Source organism: Lineus longissimus, chromosome 15 (genome assembly GCF_910592395.1).
Source record: "Lineus longissimus chromosome 15, tnLinLong1.2, whole genome shotgun sequence".
In the NCBI taxonomy this organism is placed as follows: domain Eukaryota; kingdom Metazoa; phylum Nemertea; class Pilidiophora; order Heteronemertea; family Lineidae; genus Lineus; species Lineus longissimus.
Window position 1 is genome coordinate 12,871,791 of NC_088322.1, and position 20,606 is coordinate 12,892,396.

The 20,606-nt window shown below is 39.3% G+C and overlaps 1 protein-coding gene across 6 annotated transcripts; it reads right to left on the reverse strand.

Moving 5' to 3' along the window:
• Positions 1 to 2,041: 2,041 nt before the first annotated feature.
• On the reverse strand, positions 2,042 to 19,243 carry LOC135500023 (uncharacterized). 6 transcript variants are annotated; one of them, XM_064791152.1, is made up of 3 exons: positions 15,726 to 15,914; positions 5,926 to 6,847; positions 2,042 to 4,129 (listed from the first exon to the last, which is right to left on the reverse strand). In XM_064791152.1, exons 2-3 carry the CDS (start codon positions 6,090 to 6,092, stop codon positions 2,803 to 2,805), a joined length of 1,494 nt encoding a protein of 497 aa, XP_064647222.1. In that variant the 5' UTR covers positions 6,093 to 6,847; positions 15,726 to 15,914; the 3' UTR covers positions 2,042 to 2,802. The 6 variants fall into 6 exon arrangements, with proteins under 6 accessions (XP_064647222.1, XP_064647223.1, XP_064647225.1 ...); XM_064791153.1 differs by lacking the exon at positions 15,726 to 15,914 and adding an exon at positions 6,979 to 7,438; XM_064791155.1 differs by lacking the exons at positions 5,926 to 6,847; positions 15,726 to 15,914 and adding an exon at positions 19,034 to 19,243.
• Positions 19,244 to 20,606: the final 1,363 nt, after the last annotated feature.

The following is a 20,606-nucleotide window of genomic DNA, read 5'->3' on the forward strand; positions in this document are numbered from 1 at the left end:
CGAACAGAAATACAGTATATGATACGTAGAGCATGAATGAATTAAATCTGCTTAATAGTTTTCCCTGGTTGTTTTTTTTTGATTAGCCAGCATTCTGGTTGTGACATTAGTCCAACATGTACCCATCCTGGCAAATAAGAAATGTTGAGATAGGGCCAGTGAAGTTAGCTAGGAAGGCCTAATTAGGACGTCAGCATGAACATTTATTACCCTAATGCATTATGAATGAAATATATGGGCAGGGTGTGCCGTTTATCGCGTTTATGATAATGCGAGTGTATGCATTTTAAGTTAACCGAACAAGCGTGTAGACATGCCATCCAACATCTACTAGTGACTGCAACAAGCAGGATGAGATGGGATGGTTCTTGTGTAATTCTAACATATTAATAGTGCCCTTTGATGAGCACAAGCCCACACACGATTGATACTTATCAGAGCGAACGTGACACGAGGAGAGAATATCGAAAGCGGAATAGTGATATATCCTTGAAAATGGCTGCGAAGTTGAAACATGCGTTACTTCTTGTGGTTATCAGTGTAGCCGTTCTACAGAGTAAGTAACAGTTTTACGATTCGACATTTATTATTGTTCCATATTGTCTTTTGCAGCCATTCTATTCAGCTGAGACCAAATTAATGCAGCGGCCAAGGTAAACTCTGTTTAGCCTCTGGTTAGGCGATCGACTGACGGCAGTCAGTTGAATCTTGGCATTTTTGTTCTAGGGCCTGGATTAGACCACTTCTTGCACCGTTCATCAAAATAAGTCGTTCCCAGTCCACAAAAGTATTAATTAAATCATTAAAAATTGCATTGATTATTAGTATAATTCTCGTAGAAAATGATTAGGAGATATTTGCATTTAGGTGATAGGCTTAATCCACAACTATTCTCAGTCAAGTTTCACCGATCGTCGACGAAATATGTCATCACACACATCTGACAAATTTGTGCCGCCAACCCATTGTCTATCTAATCGGAACGTTGTTGAACATGTTGCATGCCATCGAATGAATATTGTGATCATTTTGGGGGCCTGCTTGAAACTAGAGTTAATGGTGATCGATGAAATTAGAGTAAATGTTTAATAAAAGGGACTTCCCTTTCTGTTACATACATCGACTTTTTCAGTCATGATATTGTCTGATCATCGCATTTGTCTTTTCTTCTAGGCCATGCTGCACCAAAAGATATCCTGAATGAAATATTTGTGGACCGTAGTCAGGTTGAAGCTCATCCAATGTAAGTGTGACACGCTACGGTTAAACGAGAGAGCCACTTACGTAACGACCTGTGGTGAGCTTTGGAATTAAACTCAGAGCGACATCACAAGAGGTCTAATGCGCCTTCAGATAATTTCTACAGCATTTCAACAATCTTATTGCATGCAAAGAGGAAGAAGAAGAATGTCTATCCCTCAAACAAATGTTGGTTTTATGTATTCACTTTCTTTGATATAATGACACCAAAGCGATTACGATCCTCTTGACAGGGCCTTGACTTATAAATGAGATTTTGGATGGACGGCGCTGATCTGCACGAGGGTGTGAGCTAGAAAGTCCCTTGAATTAACACCGAAAAACTTCCCCTTGTTGAAAGTCAGGATCATACAGTGGGGACCGTAGTGTAACGAGCATTTCATTTTTTTCTAGGGGGGCGTGTCACAGGGCCGGTAAGCATTGCTACGATACCACTGAATGCTGCGAGGACGAGGGATTGATGTGCTTGCGGAACAAATGCGATCCTGGTGAGCAATGGTGAAACTGTCACAGTGCGGCAGTTTGAAAAACTAATGACGATTGGATTTAGCTGAGGCATTCGGATTCAGCGAGTGCAGGACTTTGTTTATCAAATTTAAGATTAACTTGATGATGATATTTGTTAAAGAGATGCTGGCGTATACGAATAAAGCTGAACCAAATTTAAGACTAACAGCATGCATGTGGTTTTGGTTTGTTTTTTAATGAATAAACATTATGTTTGCCTGACACTTGGAAAACAGCGAGCTTAACCTGCACGACAACTCGTGAAAGCTCTGGCTCAACGCTGTAACATATACCGGCTTTACTAATGTCAATAGATAGATAAATTACGAGGAAGGCATTGATGAAGGCGTTTCAGAGACACGTGGCTTCGTTCAGTTATAAGTCAACTTAAGTCAAACTATTTCGTTAGTATGTGTGGATCTTCATGAGTACATTTAATCAAAAAAACGTTGAGACAGAAAATGCAAAGCACATAAAAGAAAACCACTTCTGTTCCCATCGAATGGGCCTCTTTCCGTGCCCTCTGTAACAGCGGATGAATGGTTGTGTGATTTTCCGAATGATTTGCATCCAGATGATACTTTTTTGTCCCGAATGGTTTTGATTTGATGTACTGAAATAAAGTTTTGTAAATACATTTTGCCTAGAATTTGAACTCTTCTTGGAACATCCATGCGCCCCTTGTTGAGCAATCCACTATCAATCTATCTATCAGTTTCCTTTACCGCTCAGTGTGATAAACTACCAATAGGTTTTTGTTGATACTATTTCTCTTACTCAGACACCCGGCCCTGCACATTGAAAGGTTAAACATGAATACACTACACCACACTGTTACCTGTCATCAAAACGTGACCACCTCTAGTAGGCTGAACTTGGGCCACTTTGAAGCCGACACACTGTGAACCCAGGCTTCGAACAACCATGGATGTAGGACATGGGACCAATTTACTCAAGGTGCATGCTCGTACATAATAGAGGAGCAGTGGATCAGACCTAAAGTTAAAGCTCTGTCCCACAACGCGTTTCTGCGTCTCATCTATTAGCTTCCTCTATCTTTGCTCTCTCCTCCAACTGCTCAGTAATTTGATTCAAATCCTTAACATCCTGCAACAAGTTCCTAACCTCACGTTCGCGAATTTTATTTTGGGTCAGGGCTTTGGTCAGAGGGCCTTGGCGCAAATAGTTATCTTCGGAGTCGTAAGGTGGCTCCGGCGTGCTCGGCATAAACATTATATTGGGCATTTCCACAACAATCTGTTTCTTTGATTCTGATCTAAAACCTTCGAGAGGGTTATTTTCCGGATTTCCTCGATTCCGTTGTAACTTTTTAGTATGAATCTCGGGAAAACGTGAGTCTGGCCCTTCTTCGTCGTCAACAGAAGATTTGTAGACTGGGATGTTCTTGGGGTCAGAAACGATCACCCTAGGCCGCGCTTTCGGCTTGTGATATGACAAATTTTCGGCATGCCTCTCTGTGTTCGGTATATGTATTCTCTCAAGTCTGAACAGAGTTTCCGATGACCCGTTCCCAACTGAGTCAGCTTCTTCTGCCGTCATGCCCTCTACTGGGCTTGACACAGGTACATAGTATCCGCCGCTCTGTTCATCGTACTGATAATTCAGATACTGCAAGGCGGCAGGATTCACAACCATTTCGTCTTTGCTACCATCCAAAAGTCCCCTAAGTTTGTAATCCTTTTGCCCGTAAGGTGTCCTTTTTGGAATATTCAGCGGTTTGACGCAAGCGCTGTCTGACGCGTTCGGATTTTGCTCAGAGTCTATATTAAGTTCTTTATCAGACCGTCTGAGTGCGCGCGTACCGATATTCGGGATACTATGAGTAGGTTGAATGAGGTTGCGGAACACTGGAGCAATATCCTTCTCCTTATGCATCCTCCGCACGAGATCACGCGCAGTCTCGTCTCCTTCTGAGCGAGACTTCGACGTGGTGGAGCCATTGTCGTCCTTGAGCGTCGGATCGACCAGCTGCTTCCCTTCAATCGTTTCCAACTTCGGTGATGCTTTCCTTGTACGATGCTGAAGTATCCTCTGATGTTTCTCCTGCATGAGCCGCATGTGTCGCGAGGGAAAGGAGTCGGGGCCGCTGTCCATAAGTGGATTCCGTCTCCCGCCCTTGAGTTTCATCGGCCGCGAATCTTTCCCTTGGATCTGCTGGTTGTTCAACCGATCCATGGCGTTAGTTAAGTTGCTGCTTTCTTGATTGATGAGCTCTGACCGCAGTCGCCGGAGCTTCGTGAGGTAGTCAGCCTGCCGCTGCGTGGTATAACGGTCATCCTCGAACCATGTGCGAGTGTCTTGGCTCGTCATGGTCCGGGTGAACCCAGCCCTTTCCATCATTCTGAAAGTAGAAGAGTGGGAAGATTTTGATGTTTTGTTTCTCAGTTTTTGAGTGAATATTGGCGTAAGCAATAGGAGAGACAATCCTTAGTAGTTACCAGAGGCTTGCTGACACCTGTATGTGAAAAATTTGGGGAGGATCGTAAGAGGATATAGAGCTTCTTCTCCTCTTTGCAAATGTGCCGGATAGTACCTACTGCTGATGGATAGTAAAGATTTGGGGAGTGCCCTGTTTCGTCCATACGGCAATGAGCAAGTTCTATGTGCTATGTAAAGTATGTCATGAATTGCTGAAAGTGTTGTTACTTGAATGGAGTGGAGTTGTGATATATCTGCTATAATTGCGACCACACTTCGACAGCACAAGAAGTGTTTTCAGTGCCTTCTTCTTACTGTTGATGATTCAAAACACAACGAGAGTGATAAATGCGAATATGTTCAATAAAAACACTTGACAACCTCATTGTAAAGACGATTTACTTAGTCACTCTCAATAGTTCTCAAATATGATCTTATAGGCTTTTGAACGGACAAACAGTACTTTCTGCTCAACTGCATTTTGTGTTAGATATGGCCTACGTAGCGTAGTGTAATACTCTACAGGGAGTATATCGTATCAAGCCTTGCTGAATATAAGGGAGGAATATTTGCACCCGTTTTTGGGCTGTGTATAGAAACGTGGAAGAAATCTGAAAGCATGTCATTGAATGTGCTTCAGAAATAATTTCTACCATTAATGAAATATTGTTGCAACGTCTACAATAATTGAATTGAAGGTAAAGACTAATATCGATCACATGTATATTTAGTTTGGAATGGTTCAATGGTTTTGTAAACTATTAATGTTTTGAATACGATAAACCTACTCCCCTGCCACGACGATTTGAGTTGATTTTCGGCCGTTATATTGATTCAATTCAATTAATGTTTCCCTTGGGGCAACGGTAATTTGATACGTTTTGATTAGTCATAGTGTTTCTGATTGTAAGAAATCCTTCTTGATATTGCTATTTAAGTGAAAGAATGTTGAGAACCTATTCTGCCCTGGGTTAAAAAACCCACCTCTTCATGTATCATATAAAGAAAGAGGAGCCTGGTAAAACTGGTAGCTACGCAATCGGGCCCAGTTTCGATCCCTGGGAGAACACAGGATTGTATTTCTGGATGAACCGGTGTAAAAGTAAAAAGTGTCCCCCCTAGAAAAAGTGTCCGGGCCTATTGTATTCTGACAGATTATGGCATATGGTTCTATAGAGGCAATGACCGTCAATAGCTCAGCGCATAATAGAATCCTTTCTTCTCGGACATTTTATCCTAGGACATTTTAAACTTCTACACCGGCATGGCTTAAATTCCTGGTTCTGAAAGTCCTATAAACCCACGTGGTGCCCAGCTAACCGTTGTGGCAAGTAAAAACGTTCTTCCCGCCTTGTAGCAGAAATACTCCCTAGAGCACAACACAACCAAGTGCAGAGTGAACCCCGAAGAAGAATAAGAAGGATGTTCTGAAATATCGTTGCTTGTAGCCCCCCAAAAATTATTCGGCTTGTGAAACGGGGCATGGCTAGTTTAGTAAATGCAGTGCAGGTTTGGGAAACCGGTTGCCGAAATGGCTAACACGTTAGAAACGTTACCCTTTTAGGAAATTGTCCGGACTGAGAATGCATATCTGCTACTATGTAATTTTTTCATGCCTGTATTAGATAAGACAGTAAAAGGACATTAGATCGACTGCTCAGAAATAATTATGGCACTGCTACGATTTTTGTTTTTATGCGATGTATGCAGTTTACATACCTATTAGTATCTACATCCTCGATGCGATGATATGCCTGTGGTATCATCGGCAAACTACAACAGCTACTCCCGTCCGAGATCTCCTCGGTTTCCTTGAGAAATTTAATCCTTTTTGATTTCGTCATATTGAGATAAATCATATCTTCAGAATTATCTGTCAGAGTCATTTTGTGTCCATTGTAGATAGCAATCAAGCTCAGTTATAGTCATGTCAAGGAAATGGCGTTTTATATATGATATAACTTAAATATGTCTCCTCCGTTATTTCAAATCGTCAACTATGTTTATGTTTATGGTAGCAGCACCCACTGCTTCGTACCAAATGCAGAATAAGTTGATCTTCAAGTTGAAATTAAAGGATGTAAATGTTAGTCTAGTTCTGTTAAACCAATAGATTTAGTACGTAATCAGGAGTAGTCCAAGAGCATGTAATATATAGTACCTTAATCCAAACGTTAAATCAAGTTCATTCCAAGAAGCTCCAGAGAAAGATTAGCTGAAGACGATAGAGTTTATTTCCGTTAGTCAATCCAAAAAGTCCAACAATCCAATGAAGTTAGACAAACTATTTCCAAAAGGAAAACAAGTGTGCATTGGGTGTTCACCTTATAAGCGTTATCCATCAAAGTTCTAAATGTCAACTCTGCCACGTAACAGACAGTGTGTAGTTTTGCATCCGTCCAAAAAATGGAATATATTCTATGGAATTATTCCTATACAACCTAAACAACAAGTGTCTGTCCAGTAAGAGAATTAGAAGATGTGTCACACGGAATTGAATTGCGTCTCTTCTAACTGGCGAATAGCTGATCAATGATCAGCACTGATCAATAGCCGTTGTGTTTGACTATGGTACGAAAATGAAATCCTGCAGTGTTTATAATTCGTCTGAATACGTGTTCCATCCTAATTAGTCAAAGAACTGCCCAGGAATACCAGATAGACAGTGTGACGTACGAAAACAATCGTTTTCCTTTCGTGTGTACATCGTCTATACTATTTGACAAATCGAACTTGGGTGTGTTTGATCATCAAACGAAAAGCAAATCTCACTTAGCAGACTGAAAGTTCCAATAATCCAATATGATACTCCGCTTAGGGTCTGTTTGTGCATCGCTAAGCGTTGTTGGATGTGTAATAAGCTGTTCTTCACTTTTATTGTGGCTACGGTTTGTTAAATCCTCTTTCTTTCTCGAAGAATTTTAAAGCCTGCCGATATTTTTTGTACGTATTCAATAAATTCTATCCATTTGTCACAAAGTGAGGCCATTGATCGAGAATAGAAGACTACCTTCATTCATGATAATACCATTATGAACGTTTGACTGACAAAAGTCCTTAGGAATGCACATAAACAAATATAACGATGAATCAAACCGTGCATGTCACAATAATCGTTTGTCGGACGTTTAAATCGACAGAAAATCTAAATTTGTTGTGATTAAATCCGATATCGTAAATCCTTCAATGATCGCCTTTGAATAACTTGACACACGATGTTTTGGATTAGAATCATAAATAAGATCGAACGTCCAGACATGTCTTTTTTTTGCAATAATCCTCTGGTTCTATCATTGGAACTATTGTGTATGCATTATTTGTCGATGTACAAAAATAAAACAAAATTCAATTCAAGACTACACCAAGTTCAAAAAAGGTTCTAAGAACACCCGCCAATTGATATGATTTCGTATAATATTCGAACTGACTGCAAATCCAGTTTACCAATGTCTTTGCAGTCCCTGTCAGGTGCTATTGGTGTTTGATTCTGCAATTCTTATCGTTTGTCAAGATGCATCAATAGATGCAAAAACACATATAAGGTGACCAATACCATGCTAAGACCTGTCCTAACTGGATCAATGACCCTATAGGTTTCCTAATCTGACTTGAATTCATCACCAAACTACTTCCTTGTCTGAAACATCCGATGTGTTCACTGTTAGGACATGAATAAGAACATGTGAGATTACAACTAGAAATAAATTGTCCAATAATAAATCTTTAAATCGGAACTGAATTATCGAAGTACATTCATTTCTTGTCATAGCAGATTAAAACATATGATCACTGGGGACTCAACCGTCTGTATAACACTATCAACGTTCGAAACAGAACTGTGTGATAAACAGCGTCATTTTCATGTTGGGCGCGTTGTAACTGTACTATTTCTAGAGCAAATGTTCACGTAAAGTTGTAGGCATGCTAAGTATTACTTCAAGATGATGTTACTGTCTGCCACTAATCATTTCAAAACGAGCATATCGTATGAAAATCATAACCACACATTTCAAACAAGCACCGCTGTTGGTAGTAACACAAGCACGAATTGATAAACCTCCTTTTATTCTTGACCCTACGCCTATTCTCCCGAGTTCATGTATCCATGGCTGTCATAAGTACTGTGTGACCGGCCGTTATGTTGAGTGCGGTTTCCAATGTTAGCCACTCTCCAATACACCAAGTGAGGATAAATACTCAGTCAAAACACCTTCAGTGAGAGTACGTCCTTCGTTAGGTTTTTATGATAAAGAACCTCTAGTCAAATAGTCAAGCCTGTCACTGGAGATTTCCTAGTCTTTCATGAACAAAATTATAAGCACTAACTACCCTAATCAACACAATTAACTGAATATCTCATATCTTTAATGAAGGAATCGATATAACACACTAAAGTCTCCCCACTGTGAAAAAGAATAGCTGTGATTTTATGAAGTGAAGTGTTTGCAATAAAAATTGATGGTGCCTGTGGATTTTGTTAATAGATAATTTATGTTTTCGTATATTGGTGGGTTCTTTGTATGTTTAATGCCGTAACCAATACATATTTGTTATCCAATTCAAGCACATTGTCCACGGATATGGCGCGTTTTGTCTGAGCATTTAATACTGCCAATCGAAGCTGTCTAAAGCTCATCCATATTTTGAAAAACCTTCTTTAAATTTGTTTTTCTAATGCCATTCTTGAGTTTAACCTCTCTAAGATTGTGGGTTATCGCCAGTTGCTAATGCATCAACGATCCAATTCATTATCAAATGGTAAACACTTTGACACCAAGTTCCAGGCCAATTTTGAAGGTTTCTAAAATATTTAAAGCATTTTCCCCTACCACAGTTTGACAAGCAATGTTGATATAACCAAGAATAAATAAAGTCGAGATAGCGCCCATTAGAATAATACATGCCATCCCGAACCGACTGACTAAATGATATGGGTGGTTTTTTTATAGAGATTTAATTCAAAATGTCCATGCCTAGTTCTTGCTTCCAATCATTGCATGGCAGGTGTAGTGTTTCACATGTGTTTGTAAAACTAAGTAACAGTTTGTTAAGTTACTGATATAAACTTTGCCAAACCCGGTTTGCCTTATAATGGATTCGTTAAGGTAAATATTGAAAACAAAATGAATGGTGCGAAAAACTAGCCAAACGAAAACAAGAAGCCTTTCTTCTTACTGCTCATACTAGGTCGTTCGTTGCAATATCATTTACGCCTACCTGTTATTTTATACGAAAAAAAAGCCAGAGCTGATTATTTGTTTTTACATTATTTAATGAAATCGGAGAGTCAAGAACGTGTAGCTGGCATGACAGAGAACGTTATGTCTGTAAAATCAGTTGAGACAATGATTTAAACCAAACTTGAGACACTTCATGACTTGAAATGTAGCCTAAGTGTAATCATGATAGTTTGCCAAGAATCAAATTGCGATGATATTGTCGAAATCCATGATGCTTCAGAACGTTCCTGTCGTGAACAAAAACCAATCAGTGGCAATGTCGTTGTCGAATTTTAGGCTTGCAGCTCCTATGAAACACAAATAAAAGCATAAAAAGCAAGGTATGCGCGAGGGCGTAAATGCGACTAGTATTTGTTTGATGTTGCGACAAAGTAGGCATCTAAATATCGATTTCAGTTTTAGCATTCGATGTGTTGTAACTTTTGAATAAATGTCTGTTGCTATAGGGAAATAAGCAATATCGTTTAACTTAGAATGCTACCTGCTGAAGTCTATAAGTCCTATTACCTAAATGATTGATGCATTAGTACGACAAAATGTCGTAGTTTGGTGAATGGCTACATGTAACTGTGCTTATCACTAGCCATCGGTATCCATCCTTCTCTTTTCTCTAACTTCTCTATTTTATTGAAAAAAAGACGGACACTGTCTATATTCAAACGCATTACCATAATTCGAATTACTCCTTAGGCTTAAGGCATTAAGGCTTCTGTGGAGCCGGTGACTTGATTAGAAATAGTGAATGTACATGTACTAGACGTATCCCGAAGTGAACAGGTGAACATAGATACGCACCCAACCCCCTCCCCAAACCATACCATGCTTTCCGATTCCTTTTTTTCATTATTTTTTTGGAGCAACTTTTTTAGCTAAAGCAGGTTGGATTCTTTCACTTAAAATCTCAAGAATTCACATGACGATTCCCAGTGTAAGACTTTATTTAAGGAGACGCGTTTATCAAAGACAAATATTACCCTAACAGCAGGTTGATATGCCCATTACAAGTAAATGTTGATTCATCTTTAGACCTAGAACATATTCAGTACTTAATGCTTTGCCCATGATAATCCAGTCTTCATGCCACTAAGCCTCAAATCCAATATTGGCATATTGAGACATTCAGATGGATGCACAAAAACAACCTTCGGGTTTCGAATGAATGTTTTAAATGTTTAAGAATAAATATACGAATATAATGTATTCTTTGAATGCGTGTACACAACACATCGGAGAGTGTATGACCATGGCACGGTGACTCTCTTTGATAGGTCACGAGAAGGAATTTCATGGAATAGTTTATAAAACAACAGTGTTCGAGACATTTTATTAGTGATTTAGTGTATCAGTCATAAAGTGACTATAGGTGACACTTTGGTCAGCCAATCTGCAAATATAGCGGGTGATTCTTTAATGATAATTTCAATAGTCGACACTGTAAGAAATAAAGGTTTGAGCGAAAAGTTGGATTTTGGTGCGTCCCACTTGCATTGCAGAAACTAGCAGGGCATAAATGTAGGACGAAAGAGTTCACTGGCATTCAATATACCATTCAGTATTGGACGACCAAGTTGACTGGGTGCTAGCATTCCATATCATGATATCAATTTGCCTTATAAATTATTAATTTCAATTATCACTGTGTACGGTTCACCAATTTGCAATGCGTGCAATCTTCAATAATTTCAATTACATATACAGAATGAAATGTGCCTTTGACGGCGCCATCTATTCAATCTGATATTTAACTACAAATATCATGCGCCGTCGAGGCATTTTCTTTGTGATTATTACTTATAGTACCCGTTTTACACGAAGGTACAAATATATAATGCTTTTAGCATTCATACACCATATTTTTAGTGCTGTGTGTCGGCCAGGCTGTTGATCTTTACGATCGACGTTGAGTTCACAGCTAGGGTGTAAAATCCCCGAGATAACGAAAAGAGGTACTTTTCAGAAAGATTTCTCACAGCTTGACTAAAGAGGTGCTTCATCATTAAATGAATATGACCACTTTACTGTTCTCCTTTTCGGTATTAAAACTCATGAACAATGGAACTACATGTACTTACATTTTCCAGTACAGAGGGACACAATGCCTTTCCTTGACTTTATCTGCAACACTCTGCTGCGAGAAATATAACCAACTGTTATGCATGGCAAGTGATTAGTTAAGTCTCTTTTAATGAAAATATATCCAGTTGTTACACTTCTTGTCCGTGTCGTTTGATAGATATACGCTTTTCACAGATATCAAATCTCGCAATCTGTAATCCATATAATCTATATACAAATCCTGACTAATCCGCGTGGTCTATCTTTTTTGATAACAAAGGTTTGGCATGGGCAATGCATAGTGTGCACCTTCGCAGTAAAATATGATCACTACCAGAACCTCGTGTATCCTACGTGCTGACCACAGGTTCTCATATCACACAGAAGTCAGTTCGTATATCCCCTTAAATAAATGAATTGTTACACGAACTCCCTCTCCAACGATATTGCCCAACAAATGTTCTTCTTCCTTTGGCTGTTGCAAATGTGTCACTCAGGCCCCTGAATTACACTCATCCACTATCAAATGGTTCCTTATTATCAAGGGTTAGTTTTGTGTCACAGTTTTAATCATCTGGATCCCTCAAGCTTATGAGCACATAATTGTTATGTCGCCTTGAGGTCAAGTTGAATCGCTCCGCTTACGTTATCGCTTCGTGAATTCCTTTGACTGATCTTGTAACTATGCCTTGTACACTTTGCAACTCAATAATCACTTTGATCAGTCATTAATTGAATACCTGTCGACATTATCGATATCAATTTGGAACAATAATGAATATTTCAACATATGTTGTTGTTGTTTTCCTTTGAGAATACAATATTCGTAATTACAAATCTATTTTGATCAATGAAACGTTATGTTCGATGAATATATATCTTAGTAAGAAACCAGTCCCGTTATTCTATGAAGGTGAACAACTTTGGAAAGTTCTTCTCATAGTATTGTCACAAAAGATTTCGTCAGTGGTGATATTGATCGAAAATCTTTTTTTGGGGGTAACAGTAGTGCTTTCTTATTACTAAATCCTTTGGATAAAGAACCGTATGTGTGTTATTATCCTCTACGGCAGCCTACCTAATTGAAATATCCAAGTGAATGTATGAGCATTTCATGAGCTTTAAGATTATACACGGTTTTAAAAACTGCATTTGATAGTTTTTAGGATGAATTTAATCTGAAGATAACCCTTATGGCACAAACATTCCTTTCGAAAATGGTGCTCCAATCCAAATTGAAAACGCACTTTAATAAAACAACATAGACAGCAAACTGATACTCTATGGCAAACATAATCGTACCTTCTCTGAAATTCAAAATCGGATTTGTTGGTTCAGTTAAAGCCTCAATGCCAAGATAAATATATCTCAAGTTCGATATCTCTTAGCTGTCACTCACTTGAACACGTGCAAAACAGTGGTTCCAACGCAATCGTCCATGTAAACGCTTCACTATAGAAATTATTCAATGAAAGCCAGTTTAGTCCATCTGCATAATTAGCTAGAATGTCCAAGACTGAATAATTCGTCCTGCAGTCTCGATCCCATTAGCTCTCGTAAGGCTTAAGTAGTCCATCATCAAGTCTTGGTGACTTAGAATAATTCGAGATCTGTAACTCCGTTTTAAGCCGTTCTTACTCTCCGTCACTATTTCTTGGTGCTCCTTTTGTTTTGATTTCCATCTTTATATTTTACGTTAATCCTCATCGCAGTCATAGGCCAAATGGGGCATCTACATGTAGTTTCAATTCTTGTCTTTCAATGAAAATATTCCAACAACTAGAAGGCATAAAGTTTATCTGATACTACAATTTTCATTGCTGTTTAGTTGACTGCGATAACTCACAGTAAGAAGTTGTAACTCATGAAGAATGTCATGAAGGCTGCCTTCCAAATCGATCGAAAGTGACGCCAGTCCACCCGTCATGTCCATTAAATCAATGTTCTCACAATCGGTGAAAATGTATTGATATCACAATGTCCATTAAATTAAATTTGTTAAAGCTTTGTTCGTTTTTTTTCAGGTGGACTTAAAGTCTTAATGTATTAGGAATAAGATTGTCGTTTAGTATTAAAATCGAATTCCAAAATTTTAGTTGTTTGATTAGTTTCATTGTTTTGATTCTCTTTGTTTATACAGTCAGTCCTGCAGTATCAATAAGGTAAGCTTGGCATTTGGTCGATAAGCATAACGACATAAATGCAAATGGTTTGTTAAGCTATTTAGACATGCAATGTTTGGCTCAGGTCAACACTTTGTAAGCAGACTTTCAAAGTATTCCTTTGAGTAATTTGTGGTTCCAAACCCACAGAAGAGGGACAACTTGCAATTTGTTGTTGGTGACATGAGTTGACCTTGCGTAACACTGAGCTGCAGTCTGCAAGTTGGCAAGCATATCTCACACAGAACATTACCAGACAGAATATACCGTTGAGAACCAATCGAATACGCAATGAGATCGATTGACTTTCTCGAATCGAACTAGAATCGCTGAATAATGACGTTAGAATAACACAGCTACAAGCAGTCAATGGACCACTGAAACAACTTGCGCAGCATGGATATAATATTTTTGCTGCTATTCACACCTCAATGTCGCGTTAGACAGTGAAATACTAATTATTTGAAAGAACGATTTGAGCTTCAGATGCGTGTGTGGTTACGGCGGTCGAAGAGCCGAATAATGGATTAAAACTCTGCCAGTAGCTGAGTAAATGTTGCTGCAATTCGCCTCACCAATACGATGTGTTTATATAAGTGTTGGCCAACATTTAAAAGAGGGAGGTCGATGCAACTTATTGACTAGTCAAATGTGATTATTTTGTAATTGCATTGATTGGTCGACCAACGTTATTGCCACATAATAAATGAAATGTAGAGTAGAAATGCAGCCAAAGTCTCGTGGTCTGTGCCTCCTAGTGGGATGCATCACGAAGTCAAAGGAGATTGATTTAACCTGCCGAGCACCAACCCACATATACCATAACATTGTCAAAATATCACAAGCTCTGATCTAAAAGGACCCAACATTTATAGGTTTACTTCCATTCTTCAAACCAAGGTCATTTAATGTGGGCTAGCTAGCTAGCATGTAGGACATTGCCATCAATCACACATGAATATGAAAAGCTCTCAACTTCGATCTGATAAATATTTCAGTCGTTCATTGGGATCTTATTGTAATTTATCATTGCTTATGGTATTTTCGCGTGCAGTCAGTGTGTCGAAATCGACTTTAAAGCGCCGCGCAAACTGGCGATTCTATCTGCTGCGATCAGCGGTTGTGCCTTGATACATTGACACATGATAGCAATTTAACCGATCGGCGACCTCATTTCAATCACTATCGTCATGTTATCGTGGCGCCATCGCAAAATAGGCGTTCCAGTTTATAATAACCTCGCCGTCTCTTTAGACAAAGTATCACCACACTGTCAACATTCCTTTGATCAAATTCTCATTGTTGAAGTTATTTAAAACTATTAAAAATGCCTCTTGTCATGCCCTTCTGCAAGATCGATACAGCAATACACCTTATCGATCAGAACACTGTTGCTTTGTTATCGACCGCCCCCTATAAATTTGACTGAGAACCAACCATATCATGTAAGAGCCAATCTCCTGATTTAATACGCGTGATGACAAAATACACCACAGTTAGTGAAATATGAGAGCGAGAACCTATCACTGCAATCGATGTTTGGCAATTCCTTCGTAAAGCATACATTTTGTGTGAATGAGACTTGCAATATCATTGTATGGTATAACAACTGATGAACATTTCGTAATTATGTACACTACTATCATGTATCACCATTATACCATAGTTGAATCATCCAAACCATCGATTCGGTGAACTGCCACGGACTATCTTGACAAAATCAAGGTAAAATCAACTGTGTCAGGATACAGCAACCTGGATAGTTCAAGATGCTCTGGAGGGGATGCTCTAGGTACTGCTGGTTGCGTATAACGACAAATTGCAGAACGGACTGTTCAGGTCTAGTAAAATCCACATGGCCGCAGTTGTGAATCGCCCAATTCGTCAAATTTAAGCAGCGCCTCGATATAATGAGACATGAAATAGAAAACACTGGGGACGTGATGGGGTGTCCCTTACCTTAATAGGTTGGCGTCGGCAAGCTCCGAGAACGCCTTTTTCCTCTCGTAGCTAAAGGAAAACCGCCTCATGGTCACTCACTATGGTGTTCCTTTGAACATACCCAGCATAGCCTAAACTTGTACTTCTTAAACAAGGGTAATGTGAGGTACTCTCGATGGTTGACAAAGTGTCCATCCGCTTACGAAATGCTTTCAACATTGATATGATAAATTACTTAGCTGTCGATTGATATCTAATGCAGTACATCATTCATTTTCTGACTTCGCGTACTGGCAGTCATTCTTGATGAATTCCGACTAGCGCGAACTCGGTTAGGGTCATGTCAAATTATTATATGTATATATCTATAGTACAGTGCTAGCCAAGAAATAAATCATATTCAAAGGGTAGATGTCAAATTGTCAAAATTGCTTTTAATGCATTGTAATTGTTATAATAGAAGTACTTTGCTATTCGAACTGTTCAATGATGTCATGACAGATTTTCACCAGTCGTTCAGAAAAGATTTGTTTTCCGAACAATGTACTTATAAGGAACTATCCAGCTTGCCTGGTGTGTGTTAGCAGAGTATCGACAGTCCCGCTCATGATCAATATCACCCCACCTTAGCTTATTAAGTTTTCTACCCGTTTCGATGGTTACCTGCATGACCGTAGTAATGAATATTTCTCCTTAACTGTTTAAGTGTTGACGAATGATAAACAAAGTCAGCAGTGAACACTACAGAAGAGATACTCATCTCGTTATACTTATATAGCCGTTCACATGAATTTTCTTCCGCATGAGAAGACAATCACAGTAGCTACAGTTCGTGAAATTTGATGACGGCCATCATTTTTGGTAGGCATGCATTTTCCGCGCACAAGTGCATGTTATATGGTCATTAAATCATTATTCGGAGTGCCACTAGTTCCTTCACATGGATGGGTCGTCGTATATGGTTGCATGTCAGAACGACAGTTATGAGTAGTTTAGCCCTTCGGATTGAGCTGACTTAACTAGCTCACCGACTTTAAGGGATATTCTTATTTTGGCAGAATACACATTTCTATCGGATGTTGCCACCCAAAAAGCATTTTTTGCTATTTTTATTTTCATGAATTGCAGTTATTCTCAAAATTCGCTAAAAATATAATTATTGCATTGCGGTAAAAATTCAAAATATCTGACCAATTATGCCTGGAGACGTGACCCCTACCTTACTATCCTGGCCTCGTCAAGGTCCGTCGCCGCCCGCTTCCTCTCATAGGCTAGCATGAACCGCTTCATGGTTGCTCCGTCTAAATATCCCTTTGAATACACCCTACACGCTCTAGATTTCGTGAAGAGATAGGGTGGTGGTGCTATTTCGTCCATTGATATGATTTGGCTGAGCGCATGATGTATATTTTTCAATTTTGACAGGAACAGCTTCCCTTGCTGGCCTTTCGGGGGAATTCCTTAGCCACTTATCTTATAGAAGTATTTTCACCGCATCACTGTGTCACTTCTTTCTTTCTTACGTAAGCATTACATTTTTCACTTATTGTTAAGGGCTTATTGCAAGAGAGGTCTGGGCCTTAGCTATGAATCGTATAATGGTTTGTGTCTGGTCTGCTGTGGTCTGCAAAGGTCTTTGATCACAGGAACACCTGTAACTCAACTCCTGGTAGTGATGTCCAGAATGCAAAACGAAATAGTGTGTTTGTTTTGTCAGATAATTGTTAGCAAGAAGAAAATTATTATTCCTAACCAAGAAAACAGATCTCCCATAAAGTGGCACCAAGAATCCGAGAAAAAGGTTCTTATGAGTTCTAATCAACAATTTTCCACGTGAAATGCTCTCCTCTGGAATACCATGTGCATTACTCAAATATCACGACCAATACTGAACCGTGTCAATTACTGAAATACCATGGCCAATAGTGGAATATCATGTCCATTACTGGAATATTTAGTCCAGGGATGAAATATTGCCTCCAAGGCTGAAATATCATGTCCATATTTCCAATGTTATGTCCATCCATATAAAATACCTGCACACACTACCATGATTACTATCTATGTCTCATGGATTTATCACTTTATAATGTTATAAACATATCGGGTAGTTGTAACAATTGAGTGTGAGGTCACCCAACCAAACCCAGTTACGAACTTTATCTAACATGTCTAAGCCATTTTGGGCCATTAAGAAAATACCAAAGACATTGATATTTGAATATTGAGTGAATTGTTTGATAAGCACAAACCTATTTAGGACCATCTAATCTTAGAAAATCGGGTCGAAATTAGCAATAGAGTGTAAATGTATTTTGCTGTGACGGTGCATTGGAGAATTCGCCAAATGTAGATTTTAAATGATAGGTTAAATTCGTATTAGCATTCGAGATGGTCCCAGTTGAGATTGTTCGATTGCACCCCTCCTAACACAACTCTTCGTTGATAAGTTGGTCGTGCGTATCGGATGGTCCATTAAAATTGATTCATTGAAAAGCGTCCGTAAATTGATGCATGGATAAACTCAGTTTATGCATATGTGCATTAGTCTCTAGTGAGAAATATCAAAGAGCTTAGGGTTTGTCATGCCATGGGGAAATTATCCACACTATGCCATTGTCTGTTGTGGCTTAAGTAAGATTTGGCGAAACGTAAAATTCTCTTTCTTGGTCGGATGATATTTTACAAAGAGAAACCGGTACTAAGAACTCAACCGTGATTGTCACAAAACCTTACCTGAGATCATTAAATATGCAATGAAAGCAAAAATATCGGCAATACTGGAATAGTGTCATTAAATGTCCATAAAGTTTAATTCCCTCAGTCTTATTTTAATGATTGCTGGTGCCTTGTCAACCACAGTTAAGGCAATGTTCGTATGATGCCTATCAATAGAAGGTGCAGTAGCCTTAAGAAACGGCTGCTTTTTTACGACCAGTGCACCGACATTGGGTGGTTGGCCGGCGGCGAGTTTTATTAGATCAAGTTAACCCATTCCACCACTGGAAATCTCAAATGACGTCACCTACATATTGGCACATCAGTGGCGCCGCTGTGGCTAAGACTGCAATCATGGAATGTCAAAGCGTACTGCCAATGTCGGTATAAACTACGGGTAAGCTGTACTGCTTGGATTGTTTTGCTTATGTTACCTTATACTAAACAAAGGTAGATGAGTTATTGTTTCGACAGTGCTATCATCTGTGATGCGGAAACAACGTGTGAGTTACTGCCCATTAGCAAATTCTCCTACCCTCTCATGCGTCAATATTGAATAACAAACAAAATGAAAACCTGACCATCGGGTGGCCTTTTCTGCTGCAGAGTCTAACATTAACCTGTAACCGGGAGTGATGAAAAAGGAGAGATAGTTTGATTTGCAGTGTTAGTGACTTCTTATAGAGTATACATTAAAAACGGGTTGCTTACCTCCCTTCTACCCTTAGAGCTTCGCTCCCTGCGTTCTGTCCAAGCTGTCCCTGATAGCATATCCGAGTCGAAGGGGCCGACGAAGCCCATAGCCGCCCACCTCGAGGTGTCCCCTCCCCCGTCCGCGGTGTACTTGCAACCGACATAGTAATGTAATAACGCTGTGTCCTGCCATTCTGGTTACGATCTTTGAAACCTGTTGGCGCAGTTTTGGGAATGCCGCTATGTGGCGCTCTATTAACCTTTGCTGGCATGTCTCTGTATGGTTTGTTCGCATCCGACATGAATCGTATGATCTTTGTTCGTGGTTTTCTGGGGATGAAGAAGGCGTAGTCGGCTGCCATTGATGAGGTTTCCAATACGTGATTGAATTGGGTCTCAAATGTATTTGAACATCTTGAAGTCAAGCCGTGCGCCTTAAAATTTTGTTCTAACAATCAAACGTCAGTCATATTTTTGTTGAAAATTCTCGACGTGAGCGAGTCCTGCAAGTACGAAAATATAAACTAGTACGAGATAAGTATCAAAATGCTCATTTCGTATCAACTGCACGCACAAAGTTACTTTTTTGTCATCCTATACTAGGCGAAATATATCCAACACTGTTAGAATTCGACGGTTCCTTTTCTCGCTGTCTTTCGAAAGTGTATGTCAGGAATGGTGTTCTCTGAACACATGTCTGTCCGTGAACTACTAATTTCACGATAGATTTATTAAGCAGCTCTGTTACCCTTATTTCGTGCACCATGGCACACAGACGCGCTCAGCTGGGACCCCCGGCAAACCAGTAGACCTGCTAAATTTGTGAAAGGAGTGATCCCTAAACGGTTTTGGGTGTCGTGACGATGTAGCCCACATGCTGGGAGGGTAAAAAGGTTCAAACCAATTTTGACATAACAGCACTTGGTAAAAAATTAAGTATAAACTGACTTAAATTGCAGCGCTTTGCATTTGTCGTCCTGTACTTTCCATTTCCCGCTTATTCGTCGCAAGGACAGTCATTATAACCTCGATACCTTCAATTTTGAATAAATTCTTCCAACAGCAGAACGCATTTTTTAAGTTTTACATTCTTTAATGATGTCGTACTCCGGCTTTCTGTTTGTAACTTTGACATTATGAGACCAATTTGAGATGAATGATAGTTTAATCAAACAGCGCGAAATTCCTATCATCATCATTAGAAGGATGAGTTGTGTATTCTTCTATCCAAAAAGCGATCCTGATGGATTCGCCATTTATTTTTGAAGGAACAGACTGGTAGAGGATGTCATTTTCTTTGCCCAGAAAAAGATATATTCGGAATTTGCATGGTGAGCAAAAGACGCTTTCTGAAAAAAAGGATTGTAGTCACAAACGTGTTAGAATTATGGCCCCGTCTGAACTAAGCATGTGTAAGACTTATCGAGATTTAACTTTAAACATTTATTATCCGCAAAATAATCCGATGATCACCACGCAAAAACCCTGTCTCGTGCGGGATTTGTTTAGGTTTATTTTTTTGATTGAGGTCGACGAATAACTGTTATGTTTAACCCTCTTGCTAGTTTCAAATGAATAATTTGAAAGACTC

Bases quoted from the DNA above. Each gene is read 5' to 3' on its own strand.
- LOC135500023 (XM_064791152.1), bottom strand. From the start codon at position 6,092: ATGACTCTGACAGATAATTCTGAAGATATGATTTATCTCAATATGACG. The intron at 4,130-5,925 runs GTATGTAAACTG...TTCTACTTTCAG, and splicing joins GAGGATGTAGATACTAATAG to AATGATGGAAAGGGCTGGGT.